The 27013-nt window shown below is 38.7% G+C and overlaps 1 protein-coding gene across 1 annotated transcript in view; it reads right to left on the reverse strand.

Moving 5' to 3' along the window:
- The window catches only part of agbl4 (ATP/GTP binding protein like 4), a 269553-nt gene extending 243966 nt beyond the window's left edge, over nucleotides 1–25587 (reverse strand). The window contains exons 1-3 of the mRNA XM_022737892.1: nucleotides 25541–25587; nucleotides 23948–24070; nucleotides 1875–1999 (exon numbers count right to left, since the gene is read on the reverse strand). Of these exons, the coding sequence (XP_022593613.1) occupies nucleotides 1875–1999; nucleotides 23948–24070; nucleotides 25541–25586 (294 nt within the window). The 5' untranslated portion in view covers nucleotide 25587. The remainder of the gene's footprint in view (nucleotides 1–1874; nucleotides 2000–23947; nucleotides 24071–25540) is intronic.
- Between the last annotated feature and the right edge of the window lie 1426 nt (nucleotides 25588–27013).

Genomic DNA, 27013 nt, shown 5'->3' on the forward strand with positions numbered 1-27013 from the left:
GAAATAGTTGCTCACCTGTTCCTGTTACCTGTAGGCTTGCTCTTGCATGTACCACTGTACATAGTGTGTTCATAGACCTGATATTTATCATTCTTTTGTCGTTGACAGCGTCATATTCCACTCCCTAGTCACTTTCTCTCTGTCTCTCTCTCTCACACTTTCTCTGTCATTTTGCCACAACAGCAAATATCCTGTTGGCCCAGGCTGCAGGCTGCTGGTGCTGGTCTATCTGGCCCTGGGATCGATCCGGCTCCAAGCCGAGGCCTCCCATTCATCTCAGAGCCATAAAATGTGATTAGTGCTGACTACAGCACTGCAGGGAGATGGGCTGATAGGCCTGATAGCCTCAGATAGGCAGGGCTGGACACTCTACAGGAAGACAGCAGCAACAGCATGCTGTGGATTCATCCTTCCCTTTTTCAGCTTTTTTTCTATGGATCTCTATTTGCTTTTTTTCAGTCTCATCTTTGTCAATCTCTTTCTCCCTCCCTCTGTCTACCTCACTCCCTCTGTCTTTATATTTGGCTGTCTTCAGACCGTCTCTCTCTATACTTTATCTCTCATTTTTTTGTTTGCTTCATATCTAAGCCTGACAAGCTTGTATGCAAACAAATTATATAGCAGCAGTCAAACTTAAAAGCCTATGTTTTCAGTTTTACCTCCTTCTGATCTTGCAAAGTTATATTTAAATGGTGGAACAAGCCTCCATCCCCCTGAAGCCAAACTCACTGTACCCACATACAGTGTATCTCTGTGGCATGTGACCACCTCTGTCAACCAATCACAGGGCTCAGAGCTTGCTAGTGGCAGAATCAAGCTTGGAGACTGTGACAAGAAGTGAGGTAGGAAGTAGAAGACTTCCTCAGCTCTGAGGAGAAACAACGTTGGTGTTTTGGGCACAATTTTCTAATGCACTGAGATGTGTCACAGGATATTTGGTGAGGTATCATGATAGTTGTGTGTCATAATTAAGGAATTTAATTTAATAATTTCATGCATTCTAAAAGGCCATTCATTGATAATGTTAATGATAATGTTTACATTTCTTATGGCTAGTTTGACATAAGGTTGGATCTAAAATGTGTGGCTAATAAAAAATAATTATCTATGATGGTTTGACTGTGTGTACCAGTTATGACTACTGACAACATGAAACTGCATTTCACCTACACATAACATTTAACATCCTCTTATCACCATATTTTTTCTTGAGATCCAGAGCCATAGTAGTGCGAGTGAAAAAAACACAAGAACTGGTATCATCTTAAAAATGAAAAACTGGAAATGGTCCTGCTGCATATTTATATTGGCTCAATTACTATTATCTAATTTAGTTCGAAAGTGATCAGTGTTAACAAATGCAATTTTCTTCTGACCAAGATATGACAATTAGGCAAGAATTACATTATAAATGCCAGCCAGAGTTTCTGCCCTCACTGTGCTGTGCTAGACCATCAGAAACTTGTGATTTTTCTGTGAACAACATTGTCTTTAAGTATGTAAGACCTACCGCATACATATGTGTATAAGATATGTGTAAAATTAGTGTAAGGATTGTTTGATTGATACAGTCATGCGTTCTTCAAGTTTTAAAATAAACAAATAATATAATAAACTAAATAAATATACATTATTTATAATACCAATAGGTCATCTACATCAGTAGGCCCATGCCAAAGGCAGTAGGTAGGGGCTTTAGAGTATGTTCATTTTGTCAGCATCGATTTAAGAAAACACCAAACTTGATAGTTTTCATTTCATTGCAGCAACTGGACAGCCTCAAACAGAAGTCTTTGTGTGTTATGCAATGGAATTGGGAGAGAAGCTTTCTCTATGATTAATGGTAGCACTATACAAGACCACAGCATGCTGACCTGTGTCTCACGGACGTTCTCCACTGTGAAGTTGAACCAGACTCTAAAGCGTGGGTTGCAGGTGTCAGGCCGGATGAAGAGGTCAAACTCAAACTCACTGATGTAGTCAACACGGCCAAGGTTCCCTGCAGAATCAGTGAGACAGCTTACATTAGCATTAAGTAGAACTGAGCAGTCCACAACACACAATCACACTGGATCATTATCAGTATTCCTAAAGGTTCTCAGTCAATCGACTCAAAACATTACAAACAGACATGCAATCGCAAGACAAAACAAAATGATAACACAACATGGCCTCACTTTAAATTGAGGATCTGCTTTCAAAGGCAGATGTGTTAAATCAATATGTCGCAGTCAAGTGTCTACTAATGTAGCATCACTGTCATAGACGCCTCCTGCCTGTTTTATCAGTGAATGTAGCTGCACAGTTTTCTACATTGGTAAGACTCTCAAACCAAAACAAAGCCCACAGAGAGCAGTGAGTATGAGGAGCAGAAAGACCAACAGACAGGGTTGTTCCAGCCATCCATAACTGACACACAATATACTATCCACAGCAAATAGATCCAGATGATCAGTGGAAGTATAATTAATCCAATGGGAAATATTTCCTCGCTTCCAACTCTCAAAGCTGTCTATAAGATGACTGGGTGGTAGATGATTAAATGACAAGCATTCTAAATATAGGTTTTGTCTGTATCTTCTGATTTATATGTGGAGACACATGTAGTGGAGACTCTTGTGGTGCATGTACGAATTAATGATTGTCAGGGTCAAGAGATGGAGGAACAGTGAGATAAAAGTGTGTTCGCCTTCTCATTGATGCTGCATGGAAAAGTGACGTATTGAAAGCTTCACCCAATACATGAGAGCAGTCAACTCTGTCATTTTAAAAGCTGAACTGAGATGGTATAAGGCTAGCAGCTGTTCAAGAGTTAAATTCGCTGGCAAACAGGGCAGACCACAAGGCTCAAAGTCCCTCAGAACTCTACATCAGGGTACTGCTGACCACCTGGTGGCAGGTAGTGCCGTAGCAGCAGCATGAACACACAGACACACACACACAGACACAGCTGATTATAGACAGATGGGCTAACTACCACTGTCAAAGTAGATCCCTCTCCTTCTGCCATCGGACAGAGCTAATCCACTAGTCAGCTTGTAACACACCGACACACACACATACACTTTTTCTCTGCTCTGCTGAAGCTATCCACAGAAGTGCAATCATTACTTTAAACAGCACTGCAGAAAACTACCATGTGTTCTGAAATATAAACAACAGCATATCAGTTTTAATTTTCATATTTAGAGTGGTATATTTAAAGTGTGTTTCATTTACAACACGCATGCAATGGCAACGCACAAGCAGTGAGAAACAAATTGCAAGAGGTTATTGTGTAACAATAAGCTGATGACATATCCGTATTTACATTTGAAGCCGATCCACTAACAGCTTCCACAGCTAGGACTAATGGTGAGTGGCGTCTCATTCCAGCAAACTGGTGCCTGGAAAAGAAAAAATCCCTCTCTGCACATCGCTTCTCTGACTGATTAGGGAGTTGATGGGCAATGCTGAAATATATAACTGTTGTATTTCATCTATTCATTCATCCAGACTCTGCTCATTATATATTCAAGAAGCATACCATAAGACAGTAAGGTTAGACAGGCAATGACAGAAAGGTAGAGGTGTGATCTGGGGGAGGGAGAGAAAGACAAGAAATCTACATGCTGATAAATGACTTTTACCAAGTATTAACTACGTGTTCTGTGCAAAAGTTAAGCATGTCTGTCTTTCCATCTGAAAAAATATGTTCCAGTAAAACGTGTCAGAAGAAAATCTGTCAGTTTGGGACACAACTGCATTAAAACATATATGCAATAAAAGTGGGATAAATATGGAAAAAAAAATATTATCTGTGATAACTATCACAATATTATCTTTATATTATTCTTACCATACCAAAGTGTTCAAAATCATGTGAATTTAAAGTCTGATATTATACATGTTAAGACTACCGTTTCTTAACATTTTACAGAAAAAAATAGAATTTCCTAAAGAACTATGTGAAGCATTTATGATCTCATATTCTGTCATTTATTTAGCCTAATAAAAAAATGAAACGCAATATCTTGATACGAGGTCTTGTTATGATATTACAAAGACAATGAAGTTAAATGATAATACTGAATTACCATCCAGCCCTTGTTTGTTTTTCATAGTGGCTGGCTAGCTAAGAAGCAGGCAGGCATGCATGGACTAGCTTTTTGGCCGGTTTGAAATGCAATCCCGAGCCATTGAAAGCAGATAAAGCCAAGAGCAGGGAGAGGAGGGTTGAACCAGACCCAGCTGCAGCTAGCAAGCACTGACAAAGAGAGGAGATAGACAGCAGAGCAGCACCTGTTCCAGACAGATGTGTAATCGAATCGATCATCTCTCATACCAACATCACAGCTATTCACAGAGCTGACACTGCCAAATACAGCCTATTAGACCAAGTTGATGATGGTCTCCAAAGGTCATCCTTCCTATCAGAGTCTTAATAATGCTATTCAGTAATGGAAGCACAATCACTCTCTGAGGGCACTTTGGTTATTTATTTGAGGCATTATTTTTTTTAAAGATTTAAGTTCAGTAAATGCTTTTAAACCATTATCACAAATTAATATATTGATTTGAGAACCTCCACCTGTGAAACTCTCCCTCACATCATTATAAAACTTCACTACACAGTTAATTGGAAATAAACAGAATATGATGCTAATCAATTTTTGTCCCTTCCAGAAGTAGGTCACATGAAATGCTGTCAGAAACAACATAAACAAATAACCCACTGAAGTCCACCATTTTCTAAGCTTAGAAACCATAACTATAATTTACTTTTTTTCAAAGCACTACATCACAAATGAGGGGTTCTGCTATCATTTCTTATGATGGACAAATTTTAAGAGACATCAAAATTACAAAAAGAATGATGTTGAAGATGAAGATGTGCAATAGCCGCTGAGTAGTATTTATGTTCAAATTTTCCACAGATAACACAATAATATCTTTATCGTGAAATATTTTGTCCATGATAATCATTTAGTGAAAATCTGATATTGTGATAGCCATAGTGATTACCCTTTGGTTTAGTATTCCTACTTCAAACACCTATACAACAACCTGTGTATCTCTACTGAAGAAGACCCTAAATAAACTAATGGCTGCATACCATCATGGTACCAATGTCTGACCAAACTTCTGTAGAAGAGACATAAGATAGAGACCAAACTAATATCTGTCTGCTCCTGTTTGTGAATACTGTAGCATGGGCAGCAACAGACAGCAGCCATGGGCGAGTGGGTTATTGAGCCTGATGCTGGAAGGCCTGACGTGAGAGATGGCTGCAGCCTCAAGGTTAGAATTACATGTTCAGCCCGTGGAGCAGCAGGGATATGACACGCCATTGATCTCAGTTTTAATTTTATGGTGGCTAGCTCCAGATTCAAACACTTTGGTAGGCTGGTAGCTTGACCCTTTTAATCAATCCCATATCATTTAGTATTTAACTAAAATAAACGGTTAACTGATTTTTCTGAAATGCCCTCTGAAGGCATTAAAGATAAACTAGATAAAGCAAAGATAAGTTATGTTGAGTCTGTATGATGTTGAAAAGCAATTCACAGAACACCACATTTGTCGAGAATTATCTTAGGTTCTTTATGGAACAGACAGACTGTATTAGTGTAAGTGAAGCTAATGAACTACAGACTGAGAGAAGACGAGAAAGAGGAAAAAAGACACAGTTTCTAGTCTTTGAGATCTCTTGCATAATTCCTCTTGAGTATCATCTCTCTCCATATTCTTCTTCAGTGGTGTCTTGGCAGGTTATGTTGAATATCAATCTTTGTCCTTGAGGGAAAACTAGTGCAGCGTTTAAGACATTAACAAATTGGTTTTCAACGAAAAGCTTAGCCCTGCTGGTGCAGCCCAACAAAACACAATTGCTGGTTCTGAACAAGATTTTACACATGACAGCCTCTCCTTGAGGAAAACCCTGAACAAAACCCTCTGTCTCTCTCTATCTTTGTCTGTCTTTCTCTGATTCCTCCTCTCCTTCCGTCTTCCTTTCTGTACCTCTCTCACACAACTATGAAAACAAATAGGAAAAAATAGCAAAGGAAAAGAGGAAATCATATAACACTACAGGATACTGTATGTTGCTGGTGAAAACAAAAGTGTCTGTAAAATGGGTATGAAACCTGCATCATTACACAGGGCCAAAGGCAAGTAAACAGGGTGCAAATATGAGGTGGCCAAGTGGACAGTCACTTATTCACACATAGGCTCCTAGAGTGTGTGTGTCTGTGTCTGTGTCTCTGTGTGTGTGTGTGTGTGTGTGTGTGTGTGTGTGTGTGTGTGCGTGTGTGTGTGAGAGAGACAGAGAAAGAGAGAGCTGGAGAGGGAGCAGAAGAACCTGGCTAATGTAATCCCATTACGGAGGTACAAGAGGGAGCAGTCACAGTGCTCAGCCCACACAAAGGGCCGGCCTGCAGCCTGTAGCTATCCACTGGATGGATGGTTTCTGCCATGCAGATGGATCATCGTACAGCAGCAGCAGGCCTGCCTGCCTCAGGCCCGAGGTGGAACTCACTCACACAGCCAGCCATTAGAATGCTAATAGGCAGTTGTTTCAAAACGAAACAGACCGTGTGGTTACAGTGCTTCCAACATAGCAGACGTGTGGGCTGTCATCTCTTGCATATTTTCACACACAAGTTTGAGCACATAAATTCTCTTTAACATGTATAACATTAATGTTTCTTACAGCAATTAGTGTTGCTATACCAAACTTAACAACCCTTACTGTAGATGTCAGCAGTGTAAAGCTGACAAAAAAAATCTCTTGGTATTACAATTCTGAATTTCCACAAGAAAATACCAAACTTTAAAGATTACACCCCTCAATCCAACAGCCCCAATCCACACACAGACATGCAACCATGCCAGATAATACATTCAATTTCTTTTGGTGGGCATAGGCAAGGCCACAACTGTGTTTAAACACTAGACTGGAGATTAAAAGAGTGCTGTACTGCTGAGGGAGACCAGCCAGGCACCTTTTTAAAGTTATTTTTTGCTGTGTTCCATTTCATTATTGGAAAACACATCAGTTTTCCCCCCGGCTGCTCTGCGGTGTGAGGAGGATTCCTGGACACAGAAGAGGGGGACTGATAAAGATAGAATTGATTCCAGCCAGCAGCAGCAGCAGCCATAGTGAAGGGGTCTGAGTTTAGACCTGCAGCTAAACGTCTGGTTTTTCTCTGTCTCTCTCTCACCGTCTCTCTCTCCCTCTTGTCTAAAGGCAAGTTGTCACCGAGGCAACATCAATCTCCTGCCTCATGACTTCTTAAAGCCTCCCTTCTCCCCTGATGCCTTATCACTTTATCTGCAGGCAAGATTAAAGAGGTCACCTCCAAGTTTCTACAATCTAACTACCTAACAGGTGTACTAAACTGCAGTATAGCTTTTAAAATTGTTTAAAGGATGGGTTAAGAATTTTCCAGTCTATTTTACAAGAACACTTAAAACTTTTGAAAAGTACCCTTATTTGCTTTCTTTCTGAGAGTCAGATGAGAAGATTTATGCCCTTCTCATGCCTCTGTGGTAACTATAAAGCCACAGCCAGCAGCCAGTTAGCTTAGCATAGCATATGGACTGGAAACAGCAGGAAACTAGAACTACTGTTTCACAGTCGTATGCCTCCTCCAACCAGCCAAGTTGTAAGAAATACGGTCACAATCTCCCCTTCCTGAGTTACAGCATTGAATAATGGCCTGTTTTTGCAGAACATTATGATGTCACAATGAAGGTCACCTTTGACCATTTGGACCATAAGATGTCATTACTTCATCATTGTATCCTTTTAAATATTTTTGTTAAATTGTCTCATAATTAGTGTATGAATTTTGCCGAAAAAGTGTTTTGCAAGGTCACAGTGACCTTGACCCTTGAGTAGGGCTGGGCGATAAAACGACATCAATAATTATCGTAAAATTATTTTCTTCGAATGAATCAGGAACTGCCAATCATGTCACAGGAATAGAGGTCTGCAGTGCACAAGTTAGGATGCATGGTGAGAGGTAGAAATGCAGGCCAGCACGTGATATTATTTACAGACGCACGCAGACGTGCCTGAAGTTCGAGCAGAGTAAGCAAATAAGGCGAAATGAGCGACACTGCAGAAAAAGCAGAACGCAGCTCGGAGGACAAAGATATCGATGATGAGAGGCCACTCAACTTCAGTAGTTTGGAGATATTTTAGCTATTTACAGTCCAACAAAAAACAGAGCAATGTGCACTGCAAACTGTGCCAGAGACATGTTCACCACCATCAAAGACAGGCAACACCACAAACCTGTTTTATCATTTGAAACAATATCACATGTTAGAACACACAGAAAGTAAGAAATTACAGGTCCAAATGAGTATAAGTAGACCCTCGATGAGCACCAGGCCAGTACCCAATGCAAATCTTGTCTATTTATTTTTTTATTTATTTTGCAGTCTGAGCCATGTTACGTGTGCTGTATCACACTGCAGAACTTAATTTTCTATTTACTTTGTTGAGTAAAAACGACAAAAAAGGATTCTGATTGTAATCATGCATATTTTATCATATTTTGAATGTTTGTACCTCAGTGTGTTTGTCATGTTTTGACTAAATAGAACAGTTTTTTTTCAGGCTTTTTGTGCCTTTATTGATAGTGCAGTAGAGAGAGACAGGAAATTGGGAGGCAGAGAGAGGGGGAATGACATGCAGCCAAGGGCCGTCCGATGCGGGACTCAAACTGAGGCCAACTGCAGCGAGGACTGCAGCCTCTACACATGAGGCGGATGCTCATCCAACTGTTCCAACTCGACGCCCCTAAATAGAACAGTTTAAAACCACAACTGACTGATTTTTTCTGCTTTCACTCAGGAACAAAAATCGGGCTTTAAACCTGAAAGAAATAACGATGAGGCATTTATCGCTATAAATATCAATATCGACTGATATGAAAATTTTTATTGTGATAACAGCCGAATTTTAAGGAATTCCCTCAAGGCATTTGTGAGATATCGCGTTCACAATAATGGGACAAACGGACGTGCCAGGCTATTTTTTGGCATGGTGCAGTGACTTACTGGAGTCTCTGCTGCCTGGAAACCTGAAAGTGATGATAAGACACCTTTGATACAATGTTCACATGCCATATGTTAAGTTGAGTTATGGGTTGTTGTTGTCATTTCTCCTGTCCAATACTAGACGTGAACAAATATCTTCTTAGCGCATTTATGTTCAAAAGTTCAACTGAAGCCGATATGAGGCTTCACCAGTCTTAGCCAAATCATGTATGTAGTTTTATTAACTGAGTCCTGTCCCATCAACAAGCCCACATGCTAGGAAGTATCCGTCACTCATGGCTCAGTAAGGAAACACAGGTTGTGGAAATAAAATGAGGGAAATTTGTTCTAAATACACCATGACTTAGGGGGACACTAGAGTTGAGCAATATAAACAGTGTAAACATTGATTGATATAGAAAATATCCTTGATTAGAAAATCTAAAATTTTGATAAATCATCAATAAGTTACAGTGCACAACACATCAAGGAAAAAAACCTATTTCTAACCAATCACATGAATATCCTAAGGTAAGGAAAACCCATTTCCCCGAATAGGCACAGCAGGGTTGGTTGATTTTACTAAACCACATGCTATTGTGGTCGTATCAAAAGTCACATAGGAAACTTTTTAGATGTTGCACAAGTGATAGCTCAAAAGTCACACGTCAAGTAAACATAAAGAGCTATTATGGATAAATAAGGTATCAGGATGTCAGGGGTGAGAATTACTCTGGCTAATTAAAGCCTTGTTTCAACACAAACTGGCTGACACTGTCCTGAAAGGGGCTAGGTTAATGTAAGTCTGACACAAAACAGATAGGTGATGTATACTGTTAAATAAGCTAAACATCTGTGGAAGAGAATACAATGCACAAGCATTTACACTCCCACCAGTGATAAGACCCATCCCCTGGAATGAGCAGCAAGGTTTTCAGAGAAACACAAGGCAACAAACAGTAGGATTACTATGTTACTAAGTTTTGAATCTTTTAAATGTCTACCTTGCAGTTTACTAAGAACATATTCTGTTTAAAAACCATAGAACCAACTCTACACTCTACTGCCCACAATATTGTCAGTTTATAAAGAAGCATTTTCATTTAAATCTAATATTTAAGAGTCTTGTCTGATGTCTTACACAGCCACATACACACACAATAGATGATTGTGTATTTGTAAACATTATGTGCAAACTGTTGTGAAAATAATCTTAATATACAACAAAATCAGGATAAGAACAGACAATAAGAGGGGACAATAAGGGAAAATTCATATTGTTATGAGTCCATCTATGCTCCAGTGAGCTCCTCGTTTCAATATAGATGAAGAAAGCTGGGCCCGAGGACAGCAGTGAGATATGCAGGCAGCCTGCACATATCTGATGATGTACAGGCCTGCCTGCACATTCTAAAGAGAACACATTTTCTAGCTAGCCTTTTATAATTGTATTTTTTCCTTCCAAAAGGCCCTAGAGCTAGACTGGTATGCTCCATCTGAAGCGGTTGGTGTAGTAATGGGTCATAGTGATGCATTCATACTGGGACTGGCTTAATTGTATTATCAATCTCATCCAGACAGTGCTTTAGCCCCACAGCTCTGGACATGGTACTGTCAGACACTCTGCATTAGTATTGGGGAGTGAACCATGAGGAATTGCAATCTTCACTTTCATCTGTTTCTCAAGCCTTAAAACGGTGGGTTCGCTTGTTGGATGATGTTTTTATCAGAGTTTTGCCACTGCGATCCCTCGGTTCTCACCCTCTCTCTGTCACTTTCTTTCTGTCTACCCATCTGTCTGTCACTCCACCTCTCTCTTTATCTTTTGCTTTTGGTGTGTCCTGTGCGTTGGTGGCCACTGAGTAAATACAAGTCTGTTCCAATTTCATGCTATCTTTTAACAAGATAATTATGTTGAGCCCTACAAAGACTGAAGACAGGCAGAGGAGGTGGTGGCACTGGCAGAGGGACAACTGCCCAGGTCAGCTCTTTGTTGTTCTATCTTGTTTTCTGTCCTCTTCTGGAAACACTCTCCCTCATCTCTTTTCTCTTCTCCTCTTCTATATTCTCTTGGTGTAAGTCCCTCCTTCCTTCCCTCTCTTCCTCAGTAGTAATCTTTCCAGCGGCTCCAGTGGTGGAGGAGAGTTTGGAGATAAAAGCGTAGGGAGCTGAGGAGTCCTTGGCAAGCCTAAGGCAAGGAGAAGGTCAACAGGCCTGCTAAGAAGGGCTGTTATCATCTTGGTAACATGTTATCGGAGAGCCTGCAGTAGTGTTTATTTACAGTTATTGCTCCCTCTGGGTGCACACTTCAACGCCTGGGGCTGATTGCTCTGTAATGAGTTCAGGAACACAGGGAGCCGATGCAAGAAAAGAAGAGAAACAAGGGAGGCAAGAAATCACTGGCCAATAACCAATAGGTCAGCAAGAAAAAAAATCAAGGAAGAACAGAAAATGCCAGTCATTGAAAATACAGGGGAAACAGATAAAAAGAAAGTGTATTCTTTTAACCAAGACAGTTTTTCTTTCCAGTGCCTATGTCCTGCCAGTTGAGAGCAAACAAATCACCACAAATTGGACGGCAGTTTCTCAAATGAGGAACAACCCAGTTAATCCAGTATGGCAGTAAATGGCTCTTAACCTGGAGTCAGCTGTATTTGTTCTGAGGAAGGACCACTGCTCAGACTTAAAACACTTGATTTCCATCTCTAATGCCCAGAATCTCTCTTACAATTTACTTTGCTAGTGGTGCTTGTCCTGTATTTATTTGGTTGACCGGTCCAGTACTGTCTGTGCTAATCGGATTGGTACATATTTAATGGGATAAAAGGTGAAGTGGCAACAGTGAATCCAGGAGTTGCGCAAGTAAGGAGAGAGGATATCTGTAAATCCCAGGGTGGATTTTTCAACAGTTAGGAGCAATGCACTGGAAATCTCTCATTGTGACACAGCTTTTCAATCTAGGGAATTACACCAAGTGCTGCTACTGTCAATGCAATGCCAGCTTTTCAGAAAGAAAAAAAATGAAAGAGCAGGAAAAGGCAGTACTGAATGCCATTCAAAAGGCCTGGCAGAAGATCAAGGAGTTTTTCAGCAATCATATTGCCAGACACTGCACCCTACCATCATGCATTTAAGGGAAATTCAGATATGGCACAATAAACATATATATATATATATATATATATATATATATGACAAAGTCACAAAGTACAAATATGAAAAATATATTTTTCTAGAATATACCATAAAAGCAAATCCATTCTATGACAAGCTAATCCCTTTTTATACCATCGGATATGGGAGATTAAGAGACATAATTTGGTAATTCAATTTAGACATAATTCATCACAGAAGAAGAGCGCAGGGAGCTTTTTGGAGTGAAGTTTCTACATCACTGCAGGAGGTTCCAGATGATGCCAAGTTCATGATGCAGAGATAACTGGTATGACTTAATTTAGAAAGAAAGGACTCTAAATATCATCTTCCCATTACATTGTGGTTACAGTCATGATAAGAAAGGAATGGGACAGTGTCCTAAAAACTGAGGATTGGGAGTCAATCGCAGCCATCCACAGTTATGCAATCAATGACGCAGAGTTACTGAAGTCAGTTAGTGAGCAGCTGGTGAACAATGTGGAGCATTTAGCAGCCAAAGCCACAATATGCTATTTTTCTCAGGAGTTGGTGGAGACCAAAGCAGAGCAAAAAGCACAGTGAATATTGGACAGTAATCATGTGACAAGAAACACAACTTAGAATTAATGCTTATGTTGTTCCATGTCTACTGGATGTGTAAATAGGCAATTCTGCGCTGACACATTTGCCATATCAACTTATAAGGTGATAATATTTAATGGTGTGTTTACTACTTATTGTACTGCCCACAGTAAATCAATTATACCAGGGTTTATGTAATGCTTGGAATTGTGGAGTGGTTGTGTTACCACCACATGTTTTTATCTGCAACGGTTTATATCTTCGGTTGTTTTCCCAGAAACCACTTCTAATGCTATTGTTATTTGTCCGATTCAAGATATTCTTCACTATATTATAACTCTCTCATGCCTCATTACACATCCAGATAACTCCTCTTCTGCAAAATGCAACAGGTATCTATGAATGCTTGACAATAATGCTTTCTTACATAAAGTTCTAATAAGAACCACCACAATATAACAGCTTTTAAAAGAAAATAAATATAAATATAAATTGATAATAAAAAAAAACAGGAAAACCGTATATATTTTAAAATAAGTCTAAATAAGCATCAGCATGCCTATACAAACTGAAACAGATACTGTTTTAGTCTGTCTAAAAACTAGAGCACATTCCAACATGCTCACTATTAAGAGCTGTTTAAAATGTCCACGAAAAAAAATCCTGATAACAGCATTAGCCCCCGAGGAGTGAATTTCAATACTGTTTACTTTGAGCAGTAGACCTACAAGATAGTTGGCTGGCTTCAGACCAAAATGTATTCTATCAAAATTCTGCTCCTGTCAGTATTTCACCCTTCACTGTATAAGCATATTCTGTACATGAATTTGTGTTATCAAACAAACCCTGGCACATCAATGTAGCTCATCTCAGAGAGAGGTTTTCTAAATAAATCAGCAGAATAAACACAGGCAGCTTGAAAAACATGAACTGGTAAAGCATTACAAATCCTTGCCATTTTCCCAAACTGTACAGTCTTGCCTAGGATGAAAAATGAGACGTCTGCTCTGAAACTGTGTTTATGGCGTCAGGAATTGCTTGGAAATGAATTACTGAATGAATCATTGGAGTCTTGTGTGCAAGCACCACTTGTGCAACACAGAAATCTAGCTGCAGTAATTTTCACTTATGACACACTTGTATCACAATGCTAAAGGCAGGCCCAGAGCCATCAACAGTCATGTTCCGAAGTACATTTAGAAGACAAAATAGCCTAAAGCTGGAAATTAAACAAAAAACAACAAAGATAAACCTGTTTGTGTCACACCACATCCTCCAATACCAATGAAATAACAACAATGCCAATTTTTACATTACAAATAGGCTATTTTTAATATTATTATCCAGTATCTGAACATTCATCCCCTCAACCTTTCCAAATCTTACAGCCACACCGTGTATACAGTTGATAATCAAATCCTTTCATTACTCAAAATTTCCAAAACAGCTTGCTGCTGCTAGCATTTGGTGACATTTTGAGAAGATGAGGTGCTGGCTGGGTCTCCTATGTATAGCTCATATCAGAGCCATCAACAATTAACTTACAAAACACTGAGGGTGTTTGTACTACTTCCTGGCAGAGGAAGCATCTCCGACCAGCGCAACTGAGCCAATGTGTTCACTCAGTGATTAGACATGACCACATGCAACAGGCCCGAATGTCAGACAGGATTATCGCACCGTTTCATTTGCTCTGCATTTTATGCAATCCTGCTGATATCACTTCTCACCTCCCATGGCAAAACACCCTGTCAAGCCCCCATGAAGCCATGTGATAGAGGCAGATAGCTGTTGCCTGTAGTTATTATGATTCTCAGATTGACCACCTTTGGAGTGTTTGTTCTGCTCAAACATGTAAATTAAGTTAGAGAAGAAATAATGAACATGTTGCTGAGAAAATTAATTAATTAATCATGCAATAAACAGGTTTTTAAAGGCATTGCATAGAGACACTTCTGTTCCTGGCAACACCCCTGTGAAGCTTCCCTCAGGGTCAAGCCAATATATGACACCCCAACTCACATGACATAATATGGCATGAAAAGGGAAAATAAAACTGAAAAATAGGCCTGAAGAAAGCCACAGATAGAAGATGGTGATAATAAAAACACAATAATAATAAAGAGTAATCTCTTATGGATACAAATGGCCAATAAATAGCATAAATCAAAAGCAATGGTCTTGCCAACAGTCCCCAGACAACTCAAATTTATCTCCATACTCTGCTCCTGACTTAAAAGAAAGAGAGAGAAGAGAAAACTGCTAAAAGGGAAAACTGGAGAGGCCATTTAGTGATTTGAGCAGTGAAGCTTCTCCGCTGCCAAGGACATGTAAGAGAGACAGAGAGACTGGGAGTGCCTCTCAATACATCAGATGTCAGGAGTGCTCCCTCCCACTCAGACGATCTTCTTTTGGAAAGCCCATAAGAGCTAGAGCAATCTAAGGTCAGTGAGCTATACAAAGACTACAGTAAAAGTCAAAAATTGAACCATCAAAAGGCCACATGACTGCACAACACAGTACCATCTTCACGTGTGGGGAGATGAGTGTCATGAAATTGAAAAAATGAAATATGTTCATTAAAAGAAAAAATGACAATGAAAAAACATGTATTTTCATCCATGTGCTGCCTCTCCTGGGTTGTTTCATCAGAGAGGGCGGTGAGGCGAGGCAGAGAGCAGTATACTGCGGCAAGCTCGGGCCTCTCCAAGCCACTCATTCTGAGCATCTGGCTTGATTGTAAAAACGTTTCCCTCTTCTTTAATCAATGGAAACTCAACTATCCTGATTCATGGGGCACTCTGGAGTATATAAATATCTTCTGACAAGCCTGACTGTGTTCTCCCCCCACCATCACCAGACCACCAGCCACCCCACCCCCCCAGTGTTCATAATATTCTTTTTCTCTGTACTTCCTTTTCCTCTTCTCAGCCATCTCTCTTGATCTCAGTTTCTATCTTTCTGTCTTTGGTCTGTAAATTTTGCTTTGACTCTGACTCTAATCAGTCATTCTTTACAGGGTCTGTGCAACTGCAACATGACAATCTTTGGGAGAAGATAAGGCCGGACAGATTAAATACACTGTTCAGCGTTAGAGGAAAGGAAGAAAAAAATTAAAGGAAAAGGGGAAAAACAATAAAACCCTCATCAGCAGTAGAATAGTGGAAATATTTTCTTCTACATTTATCCTCATTACTTATCTCCTGACAGCCTTTTTTTCTTGTTTATTTTTTTCCTTTATCTGAACAATAGAAAAAATATTTCTTCATCAATTATCATTACTGAGGGGTGATTTTAAATCTTCAGAGCAAATCCATGAAGTGCTTGAGAGATTCCATCCAGTACATATCGGAGATGGAAACCTTAATTTAGAGTGTCATAAAGAATAAATGCAAGTATTGCCCTATTTTTCACCTATACTGTGACAATCATCTGGTCAGTGGCGAGCATTTAGTCCTCCAGTTAATATTGAGACAAGAAGGTTAGATAAGATATTCATAAGCTGTGAATTAGTGAATAATGTTCCTCCAGATCTACTGCCATACAGTGAAATCAACACATCCTTCATTCAATGTATATAGAATCCAAACTATTTAAATGTTTGAACCCTAACACATTTGTTCTTCAGACTCTGTGCTTCAGCACATTCAATTTGAAATAAAATAATGGATGCCAAATTCCAGCTTCAATTTGAGTAGTTTTCCATGAGAAATTACACAAAAGTAATTGGACAGATACACATGAAGTCAAACAAAAACATTGTACTTAATATTTTGTTGGAAATCCTTTGCAGTCAATGACTGCCTGAAGTCTTTGACCTATAGACATCAGTAGATGCTTTGTATCTTCCCTGGTGATGCTCTCCCAGGCCTTCACTGCCTCAGCTCTCATGGCCTCTCAGCCTTTAGCCTGATCTTCAGCAAATGGAATGCAGTTCAGTCAGTTTGAGATCAGGGGCCAGTTTCACAAGACTGATCTGTAGTGTTGGACCGGTCTTAATTTGGCTCATAGATCAGTCTAATGCAAGTAGGACTGTTTCACAAAAATAAAGACTGACTAATTTTAAGCCAAAAATTAGACACCTTACCACCAGGCTAACTCGGGTCTAAGACTAATGTTACCAAGGTAACAATCAGGGGCACTTGTGCTGGCCAGTAGCACCCAACAACAAAAAACAAGAAAACATGGCTTATACTTTGTGGTTTGCTGACATTGTTATGGAAATAAGGAAGGGGAAATATTCTGCCTCTTCTCCTCTCCTGACCGTCCAAAGACAGGGTCGCTAAGAAAAATAAAAACACCGACAGCACTACTTTATTCTGAAGGCCAAGTTGTAACGTTTGTTGACATGTAACTTGCCGCTAGCTTGCACATAGGCTTATGGTTAAATCGGTAGAAGCTAGCTACCTGCTCAACCGTTAGCATACCAAAACCACCGTCACAAAGTAAAACTTTTTTCCTTTGACTGCTGTCATTCAAACAATCACTAGAGACATTATTGGCCTGTTGTTACCTGTGTTCTCTTGGCTGTCCCTGGCCTCTGTCTGTCCCTCTCGGGATGCTGCCGGTGGGCTGCTCTCAGCGCCAACGCTGGCTGGTGCGGGTGGGGGAGCCGCCGCATCGCTGTTGACCCCACATACTCCACTCTTTCGTCCACTGTTTGTCCCCAAAGACAGAGGCGACTGTCTGTTTGCTGCATTTCCCAAGTAAAACGTCCTTTTAATTGTTGAATTCTTCCAGTAGACAAACATTTTCTGCTAGGGTAAACGGAAGTCAGCGGTTGGATACGGAGAATCGGTCGGCCATTTTTTAATTTTAAAAAAAGAATTTACCCAGAATTCATTTACCACAGACCGACTTAAGATAGTCAAGAACTAAACTGCTTTGTGCAATGGATGAATTTATTTTGTTTTATTTTCATCTGTTTAATTTAAGCCATAGTCAAAGTCTATATTTTTGAAACCAGCCCCTGACAGGTGACTGACTAGACCAGTCAAGGGTATTCCAGCTCTTCACCCTGAAAAGCTCTTTGGTTGTTTTAGCTATATGCTTAGGATTGTTGTCCTGCTGAATGATTAAACGTTGTCCAATGAGTTTTGATTCATTTCACTGAATCTGAGCACAGAATGCTCCTGTATACCTCTGCATTCATCCTGTTGCTTCTGTCAGCAGTGAAATCATCATTAAATGCCAGTGTGTCAGTTCCATTAGCAGCCATACTTGTCCAACACAGAACAACCACTATGTTTGACAGATGCGGTGGTGGCTTTGTGTCATCAGCTGTTCCGTTTTTCCCCACACTTTCCTCTTTCCTTCATTTTGATCAATTTTTGTTTCATCAGTCCATAGAACTTTGATACTGAACTCCACCTGTTTCTTTTAGTGTGTTTTTGTGAACTGCTCCTCTACGGTTAAGGTTATGAAGTCTTCTCTTGAGTGTCAATAAGGAAACACGTACACCTACATCATGGAGAACATTCTTGACTTGCTTTCCAATCATTTTCTTCATGCACATGGTTTTCCAATCATCCACAAGACTTGTGCTCCTAGGTCTCCCAGGTCATTTGCCATTTTCTAGTTTTCCTGTGCATACCTGCTTTTCCAAATGTACCCTACTGTCAGTTTTGGCAAATCAACTACCTTTGATATCTCTAGATTTCTCTGATAAAGTTTTGCTTTTTTTGAGCATCGTTATTATCTTCTTCACTTGCAAGTTCACCTCTTTACTCCTTACACTGACAGACAATTTACCCTCAATCTGAATGTCAAAACACTCCACTCTCCATCAGCTCTGAGACATGCGTGATCTCTTTGTAAATGAACCAATGTTGAAACAAGACAGCTGCCCAAGAAACATTTAGTAGCCAAGTGTTAAATTATCTGTGAACACTTGCAATTTGGGCTATATCTCCAAAACAGTTCCTTCTATATAGATGTAAACCTACTCAAATTAAAGCTGGAACTTGGCACTTCAATCTAGTATCCATTATTTTATTTCAAATTGAATGTTTCTCTGTGCTTATTTAATAGGCTACCTGATTTTCTCAGTTTAAGAAAAAAGACAAGTAAGGTTAATAACTCAAATAAACAAAAATACTTGAGACTCAAAGTCTCAAAAGGTCTTGATTATTTGGGTCCTAACTGACAGAAATAGCTATAGGTGCATATCTGTTCTCCAGTCTGCCATATAGGTTGAATTGTACTCAGTGAATTGATTGTAAAGCCAGATGAGTCTATGAGTTGTGCTTATCAATGGACCCCATTAAACACTTGTCACCCCTGGGGAATTTCTTTGACCATGCAAGTCATTGTCAGCAGACAGCAGTCTGAGTAATCAATGAGTGCTTAATTACATCTGGTGCACGGTCCAGAGGTGCAGTAAAACAATATGTACGCACTGTCAGTGTCATCCTTTTGTAGAGACAGATGGTACTTTAGTCTGCGACATTGTGAGGATGCATTCACAAAAGAATTTGGGACTTAGCTGAAAATGTCAACAGTTGGGGTGTGTGACGAAACAAATGTGACAAGACAAGATAAGAATGTCATTTGGATTTCTCTCTAAAAAACAATTAGACTTCTCTTATCACTTTCATGAATCTCTGCCTCTTCACACAATACACAACAATAGGCCAAGACTGAATGTTTACACATTAACAAAATCTTGTATTCTCTACTGTGATTTTTCATTGTCCTAAGTAGCATGAAAAGATGATCTCAATAAGTAAAAAAAAATGTGCATACTGCTCTTTACATAGTCAACTAAAGCAATCAGTACGGTTTCCAATGATGTTGTAAGAAAACATAATGTTGAATTCCTACAGTACCAAACACAGCACAGTCGAGGTCATCAAAATACTGTATGTTATCTTTAAGCATAGTGTTGAAAAATGCTTTCTGTGGTTTAGAATGACTCCATGTTAGAGGACCTGTTGGCCGAGACACCTACTGTATGTAAATCTGTAGGCCATCACTGACTTGAACAGCATAGGTCTGACAACAAAGTGAATTAAGCCTCATCTAAATGTAAATTAGGTTTTATACCTTTGGCAAACAGCTTACATAACCAGTGTCTATTTTAATAAACCAGTTAGATTTTATTCTGTACTATACTAACATAACAAAATAAAATCTGTACTTTATGAAAATGTACATGGGATGGCGACAGCTGTCAGCCAAAGGAAGGAAAAAGAGCCAGGCAGGAGTTATACGTCTGCATAAATTTCAAATGAAAACGTCTGCTTGAAATACTGTGTTTTGGATCTTCAATCTGGTTTAAGAGAAGTAAAATAGACATAGACTGGCATGAAAGGCCATTTTAATAGCTTTGAGAAATATACATGCCTGCGCAACATGCAATACATGTGGCAGTAGCTTACACATAGTCTCCAATTTCCTTGCTGTCATTGGTATCACAGATATCAGAGTGAATGTATGAAAAACAACAGCTCATTTTATAAGCTTTGCTGATATTTTTCTTATGAATACTGTCTTATCTAGTGTATATGGGGACTAAATCTACTATAGACACAATATGGCAGGCTACTGGTTGGGTAAACCTAGATATCTTATGTAGTATAAAATTCATGACCTATAATAAGACTGAATAATGTGTGAACAGACCCAGGTCTCTTCTACAATTTAAGTGTAGCTATTGTCTTTGGCACAACATACTTTAGATTCAAGGTTTTTATCAACATTTCAACAGTTTCACCAATTCCAGAATATTTACCTCACAATGATGAAAAAGTGTTGTTTGTTTGAATAATAAAAAGTAACTCAGCGACCGTATTAAAGGGAACTCAAAATTGAATGAAAATATAAGTACTATTTCTATTTGTAATAATTCCTTTTTAATTTTTTTACCTAAGGTTTCATGAGATCCTCATAAAGATATGCTACCACACATTCACGTGAAGCCAGTGGAGTTATTATGATGACTTTGATTGAACGTACTGATTTGAGTTTTTGGAGTCGTATGAACACACTTTTTCATGCTTTTTTAATGGCTGTAAAAATATGCAATGGCCACAAGAAGAAAACAAGAAAACTTTCTATTGCCACTTTTAAGAACACAGAGTGTGTGCATGTTTCTACACACAAAAAATAAAGAATTTGGGCGGAGTATCACTTTAAGAAAAAAGTTAATTAAATAACCAGCTTTGGAATAATTACAAAACTATCAGAGGATAGTAACTGCTTGGTACAAGTTAACCCAACATACATGTAGATTATACAGTGAAAGAACTATTATAAACTGATATCACGGCTCACTCTTAAGTAAGGCCAACAAAATCAGTGATGCTTAAATGAAACAGCAACAGGGCATTAATTTGACATTAGCTGGCAAACATCAATTTATCCCCCATTCTAACTTTAGTAATGCAGTTACTGGAAAAAGATTAATATCAATTCCATAAATCATTCAGGAGATGCATCTGAAGCCAGAGACACTGGTATGTTAGCTGATCTCGGTGTGGGAGCTCAGCACCCATTAATCAATGTCTGAGCTCCTCTGGCCATGTCATCTGGGAAAAAGGTAAATTTATAAAAAAAAAAAAAAAAAAAGGCCATCACCACACTGATGTCAGCACAATCCTCCTAAAGTAACATGTTTAGATCTTTATGTGGCGGTACTATATTTATGCACTCACCTTCATATGTCTCTTGTCTACTGAGTACAAAACTGTTGATTAAATCCCTATTGTTTTATTTACCCCTTTATATCCTGATATTTCCTTTTGTGAATTAATTACTAATAGGTGTAGGCTATGCAACATCTATGAAAACTGGTTCACATGTGATTAGATGACGTCTAACTCTGCAAAATGAAGTGTAACATAATAGTAAAAATAAACTTGGTAGAACAACATTGGCAATGACATCAAGGCCAGACATCAGAAAGTAAACAGGGTGAAGTTAAAGCTCATCTCAGTCTGCAGAAACCAAAATGGGCTTGTCTGTGGAAATATGAAATCTGAGTGCCATCTGAACCTAATCTCCACACAGAGATTCAGTCTCAGAGAGACCCGCTGATTCACTGATTTACTCTCCCTACTTGTGTGCTTGAGTGTGTGCCTGTAAGGGTCTAACCAACTGACCTTGTCCATGGTGAGAAAGTACTTTATTTTCATTGTCTCATCATTCAGGTGTCACAAAAAGGCAAACAAAAAGCATTAACAGAGGACTCTGGAGCATATTAACTTAATCCTTTTATATGCCAAGCTCCAACAAAAGAGATGGACAAGGTAGCAGGTTGATCAACCTTTCAAATATACTTAATAATATTTCTCTTGTTAGCCAGCCTCTTCTTCACAGACCACCAAACAACCATCATGGATCTAGTTAGGGACAGTAATCCCTAAAGTGATAATGTAAATCATTTTTGTGTAAAAAAAATTCTGCATACTGCAAAAACAAAATATACAGCTAAACAATAAAAACAGCCATATAATAACAATAAAAAGTCAATGCCTATATTAAATGTGTAATAGAGTGTACAATATACTGTAATATCTGTATATATTCATATATAAACAATAAGTAAAATAATACCACCACTATACCCTGTACATGCCAAGATACAGACACATGCGTATGCATGTATGTACATATGCATATACAGTATGAACAGTGCTGAAAGTATGTGAACAGCACATAGCAGTATAATAATACCAAAAGAATGTCTCAAAAGAATAATTATTTGTTTATAAAATCGGATTATGCCATAGTACACTGGGAATATAGGTAGAAACACACTGCAAGTAAACAGCTCAAACAACACCTGCTCTAAAGTTCCTGAACGGACTTCTAGTTATTCCTAATAAAGATTTTAAGATCCAAGCACTTGTCTATAAATCTTTATATGAACTTGTCCCAGAAAATACTCTTGCCAATATATGTCATGTCCCTGACAGAGCTCTCAGATCCACAGACTCACAGGTTGCAATACCAAAAACAGAAACTGATATATGCTGAGGCTGTCCTCTGATTTATCTAAACCCTGGAAAAGTCATATAGTCTAATAAGCCTTGCTGAAGATTCTGTAAACCTGCTTCAACTGTTCACGCATAATTGTTGTATTCTTTTAATATAAAACACTTTGATCTGAATGTCTTCTATTAAAGGTGATATGAATCATAATTAATAATAATAATAATAATTATTATTAATCTTATTATTATTATTAGTAGTAGTAGTAGTAGTAGTAGTAGTAGCAGTAAAAGTAGTAGTAGTACTACCACCAGGTAGTTGTATTAGATGCTGCTTACGAAGAAGATTTTTATAAATTTGGTGGTTCTGATGGCTAGTGAAAGTTGGAGAGAATATGAAAGATACAGATCCAACTGATTTTTTTTTTTCTCAGACTATATAAATACGTCAAATTTAATGAACAGAGACTGTGGGCTGGAACATATAGCCTGATAAGGTTATATAAATAAGATGGTGCTAATCCATGCAAAGACTTAAAATTCAAAAGGACCTTAATGTCAGCTCTAGTTTGAATAGGCAACCAATTTATATACCGCAGTCAAATTTATTTGATCTACCTGTAATGAGAATTTTAGCTGCAGTATTTTGAACAAGCTGGAGGTGTTTGATGGAAAGTTTAGGCCGCAAAAGGTGGCATTAATATAATCCAGTTTTGATGAAACTGTACTATGTGTCAGAATTTCTGTACCAGTTGCTAATAGGATGGGATATATTATAGTTGTGAGTTCTTGTAATATTAGATGAAAAACAGAGAGAAAACAGACACTACAAAACTATATAGTAATCAAGATCAAGGGTAATGAGTGTAAATAACTGTGTTTGACTGAAGGAACAGTTACACTAAAAATGCTATATACAAAAAACTGATTATAAGGCTGTTGGCCATTAAAAGCTTTATCAAAATAACTGAATAACTGTTTCGGAGGACATATTGTCAATTTCATTGATTTTACAGGTTTTCAAACATGCTTAGGGACATTTCCACTTAGGTTGAGGGAAGGCTGGTACAAAATCCTATACTGGAGCCTGTAATTATTTGCATTCACCACTGACCACAACACTGACCACTCAACACAAAATAAGGACATTTCTAAAATGAAAAGAGCAACATAAAAAACATAGGTGCCATGGTTTACCACTAACTTTTTGTTTGTTTTTGTGGGGTTTTTTTTTAACAGAGACTGTGTTTTTCCATTTTACTACTCACCACTCTCAAAGCAAGCATCAAAAACCAGATGTCCTTTTCGCAGAGCTCCTGAGTGTCCTGGTGGGCTCACCGTCAGTTTGTTCACATTCCCTACCAAGGCATCCTCTCCTCCAGCTTCACTGCCTGAAGAGCAAATGCAATATGCAGAAAAAAAGTTAAGTCTCACTTTATTCAGAGGTGCTGTTTAAAAATGTGTTTTTTCTAACTTCATTTTAGATGATGTAGGCCTTAGCTTGCACATAATGCATCAATGGGTCTCTACAGAATAACAGTCCTAGATAATTGATCTGAAAGTAAAAACAAATGCTGCCATGCATGACAGCAAAAATTATGGGTAAAAATGTATTAACTTCATAGATACAAATTATTTCAATTATTGATACACTGTATCCTTAGATACAGTGTAAACGAAACCCTGTAGTGCAAATGAAGTATCACAAATAAATGTATTTATTTTATTTATTTTTTTGCAGCACAAATTACATTTGCACCTAAGCATATGGATATCTAAGTTACATAATACTACTTCAATGTGTGGCTTTGTTTGTGAGGTTCAAAGCGATTTATCTTAATTTGAACAGTTTAAATGTTACACAAATAGCCTTCACCTGCATTCATGAAATGATAGTGTAATTGTTATTGGTCTGTGTTGTTATGAATTTTTGAATTAAGTTTGAATCTTTATGTAGTTGTGTCATTGTTTGTTATTTCAAGTTAACAAATCCCTGAAAATGCTTCACTGCTGAGTGTGCAGCTTGACACTTGGATCTTAAACACCAAATTACTACTGTAGTATTTAGACATTATTGAGGCATAACCACAGCAAACAGCGTTTGCAGAGTTAATAGAGTTTGGATTACAGTCTATACTGAAGTGAAAACACACGCTTCGTGTAATCAGCATTTGAAATATAGGTTGTTTTACTGTTTAGAACCACATTTTGTGTCACAACAGAAAACATCACAAACTTTTGATAGTATTCATTTAGTCCTTGTATTTAAAGACCTGTCAGTTAATTTTAGGTGCAAATCGCTGTGTTTTTTGCCGTGGTGCTTAAAATTTGTTGGCATTTGTTCACGGATTATGGCTTTAATTTCGGAGGACAACAGACAAAGACCAATTTAAGGAAAGCAATAACAACTTCAGGTGCCGAGAGCTAGCCAATTAGCTACATAGCATTTCACTGGAGAAGCTATTCCTGACTAATCCAGGTAACAGAGCTAGCTAGCAGATACACATAGCCACTACACCTGCACTTACTATTGCTCGCCCTGATGGTGAAGTGGTTCACGTTAACATGCCAGCAGCTACCTAAAGTCCTTCCGTGAGGTTCACTGTCCGCGTACAGTTAGTTATATGGTTGGCTAACGTGTGTCGCTGCAAAGCTAGCTCATAACAAGCTGATGACATGACTGTTGTTTACATCCCTGTACCTGCTAGCTAGAAGGTTAGCACACTTCACGTTACGTTAATACGAACACGCAGCAAGCCTGAAACATGCACATATTATTTGTCAGGTAACAGGGTATCGTGCGCTTCCTTTTGCTTGTATAACAATGAAGAGGAAGCTAGGTAAGGCTCGTTTTTACACACCAGTCTCGACGTCTCTTACAGTGTTTTCCTCCATCTTCCTCTCCATTCTGTCACAGAGCAGCCGACGCTCTCTGTGTGTTGCCCCGGCAACGGAGCAGGAGGAAGAGGGAGAGGCGCTGTCATCCCCATCAGTGCATCGCTGCAGACATACAAGACACAAGTCTACATATGAAGTCCATATGCGGTAGGTAAGATGAGGCAGTTTTCAGTTTCCGTGCAGAATTATATGCACTAAATAGCAGAATAACAACAGATTGATGTGTTGTGTGTGATTGATTTCTGCACTTCCAGCAATGTACACAAACTAATAAATACAGCTAACAAATACTATTTATATATGATCCAACTAGCAAATGCACAGAAATGAAACGCAAAAATTTTCTGACCCTGATAAGTCACTGGTCAGTGTGGCTTACAAAAATTTGTGTCCTAAATACATAAAGCTTTTCTCTTCATCTGAAACCCCATTTTCAAAAACATTCAGTGGTGATAATATTGTCACTATAATGAAGGAAAAACCTCATACTAGTGTGCAGTATAGTATACATTTGACATTTACATTCTGTGGGCACCAGTAAACTAGAAATAACCAATGCACTGCCTTTAAACTGTAATCAGTTAATTGTACACACCTCAGTTTTATTGCAGCCATACCTGCATTTTTAATGGTTCAGAGAAAAAAGGCCAATCATTGCAGACAGCAGCCAGAGACTGTGAATTATCCTGCAGATCGATTAAAGCTGGAGGTTTTCTAGACAATTGGAGCATAGATGTCATCAAGGCCAATCAAGCCTGGCCCTATTCCTTTCCCATTACAAAGGCTGCACCTGATTAAGTACATCAAATGAGCAGCCGCACAACTCCTGGAGCAAGAGGCATACAGACTGCTGCTAATTTTCAGGTTATAAGCTGTGTGTAACAGGACCAAATGAATGAGACCAGGGAGAGGGCAATGGTTTTTCTCTCTGTGTGTGATCTGTATTTGATGGCAAGCATCAACAGGCTGCTGAGTAGATAGGTCGGACTGATTATTTCTCAGATGACAGGAAGAGAATACAGAGCTGCTGTGTAATATTTCGTTAAAATTGAAAATTGAATAGCTGTCCTCCATGCTATGTCATTCCTTTAACACTATGCCAACTAAAGAGGTCTATGGTGGTACAATCATTCATTTTCAAGGAGGAGATTGAAATTGAATTATGGAGCATGAGAAAAATGAATTAGATACGCTACATGTTTCCCTTGTTTCTCAGCGCTTATCAAATACAAAGACTGCAGAAAAGTAGTTGAATTTACCGCAAGATTCTGGCTTGTCTCTGCCAGATTTGGAGCACTTTAGATACTGTATGTAACATGACGTAATGGACAATACTCACATTTGGTAGTTAAATCTAATAATTACTCACAATTATGTGATATGGCTGTGATGTGATAACACATGGTGTCCCATGTTGGAACTAGAATAGTTGATGA

The sequence above is a fragment of the Seriola dumerili genome, unplaced genomic scaffold (genome assembly GCF_002260705.1).
Source record: "Seriola dumerili isolate Sdu_G_001 unplaced genomic scaffold, Sdu_1.0 BDQW01000002.1, whole genome shotgun sequence".
NCBI lineage: Eukaryota > Metazoa > Chordata > Actinopteri > Carangiformes > Carangidae > Seriola > Seriola dumerili.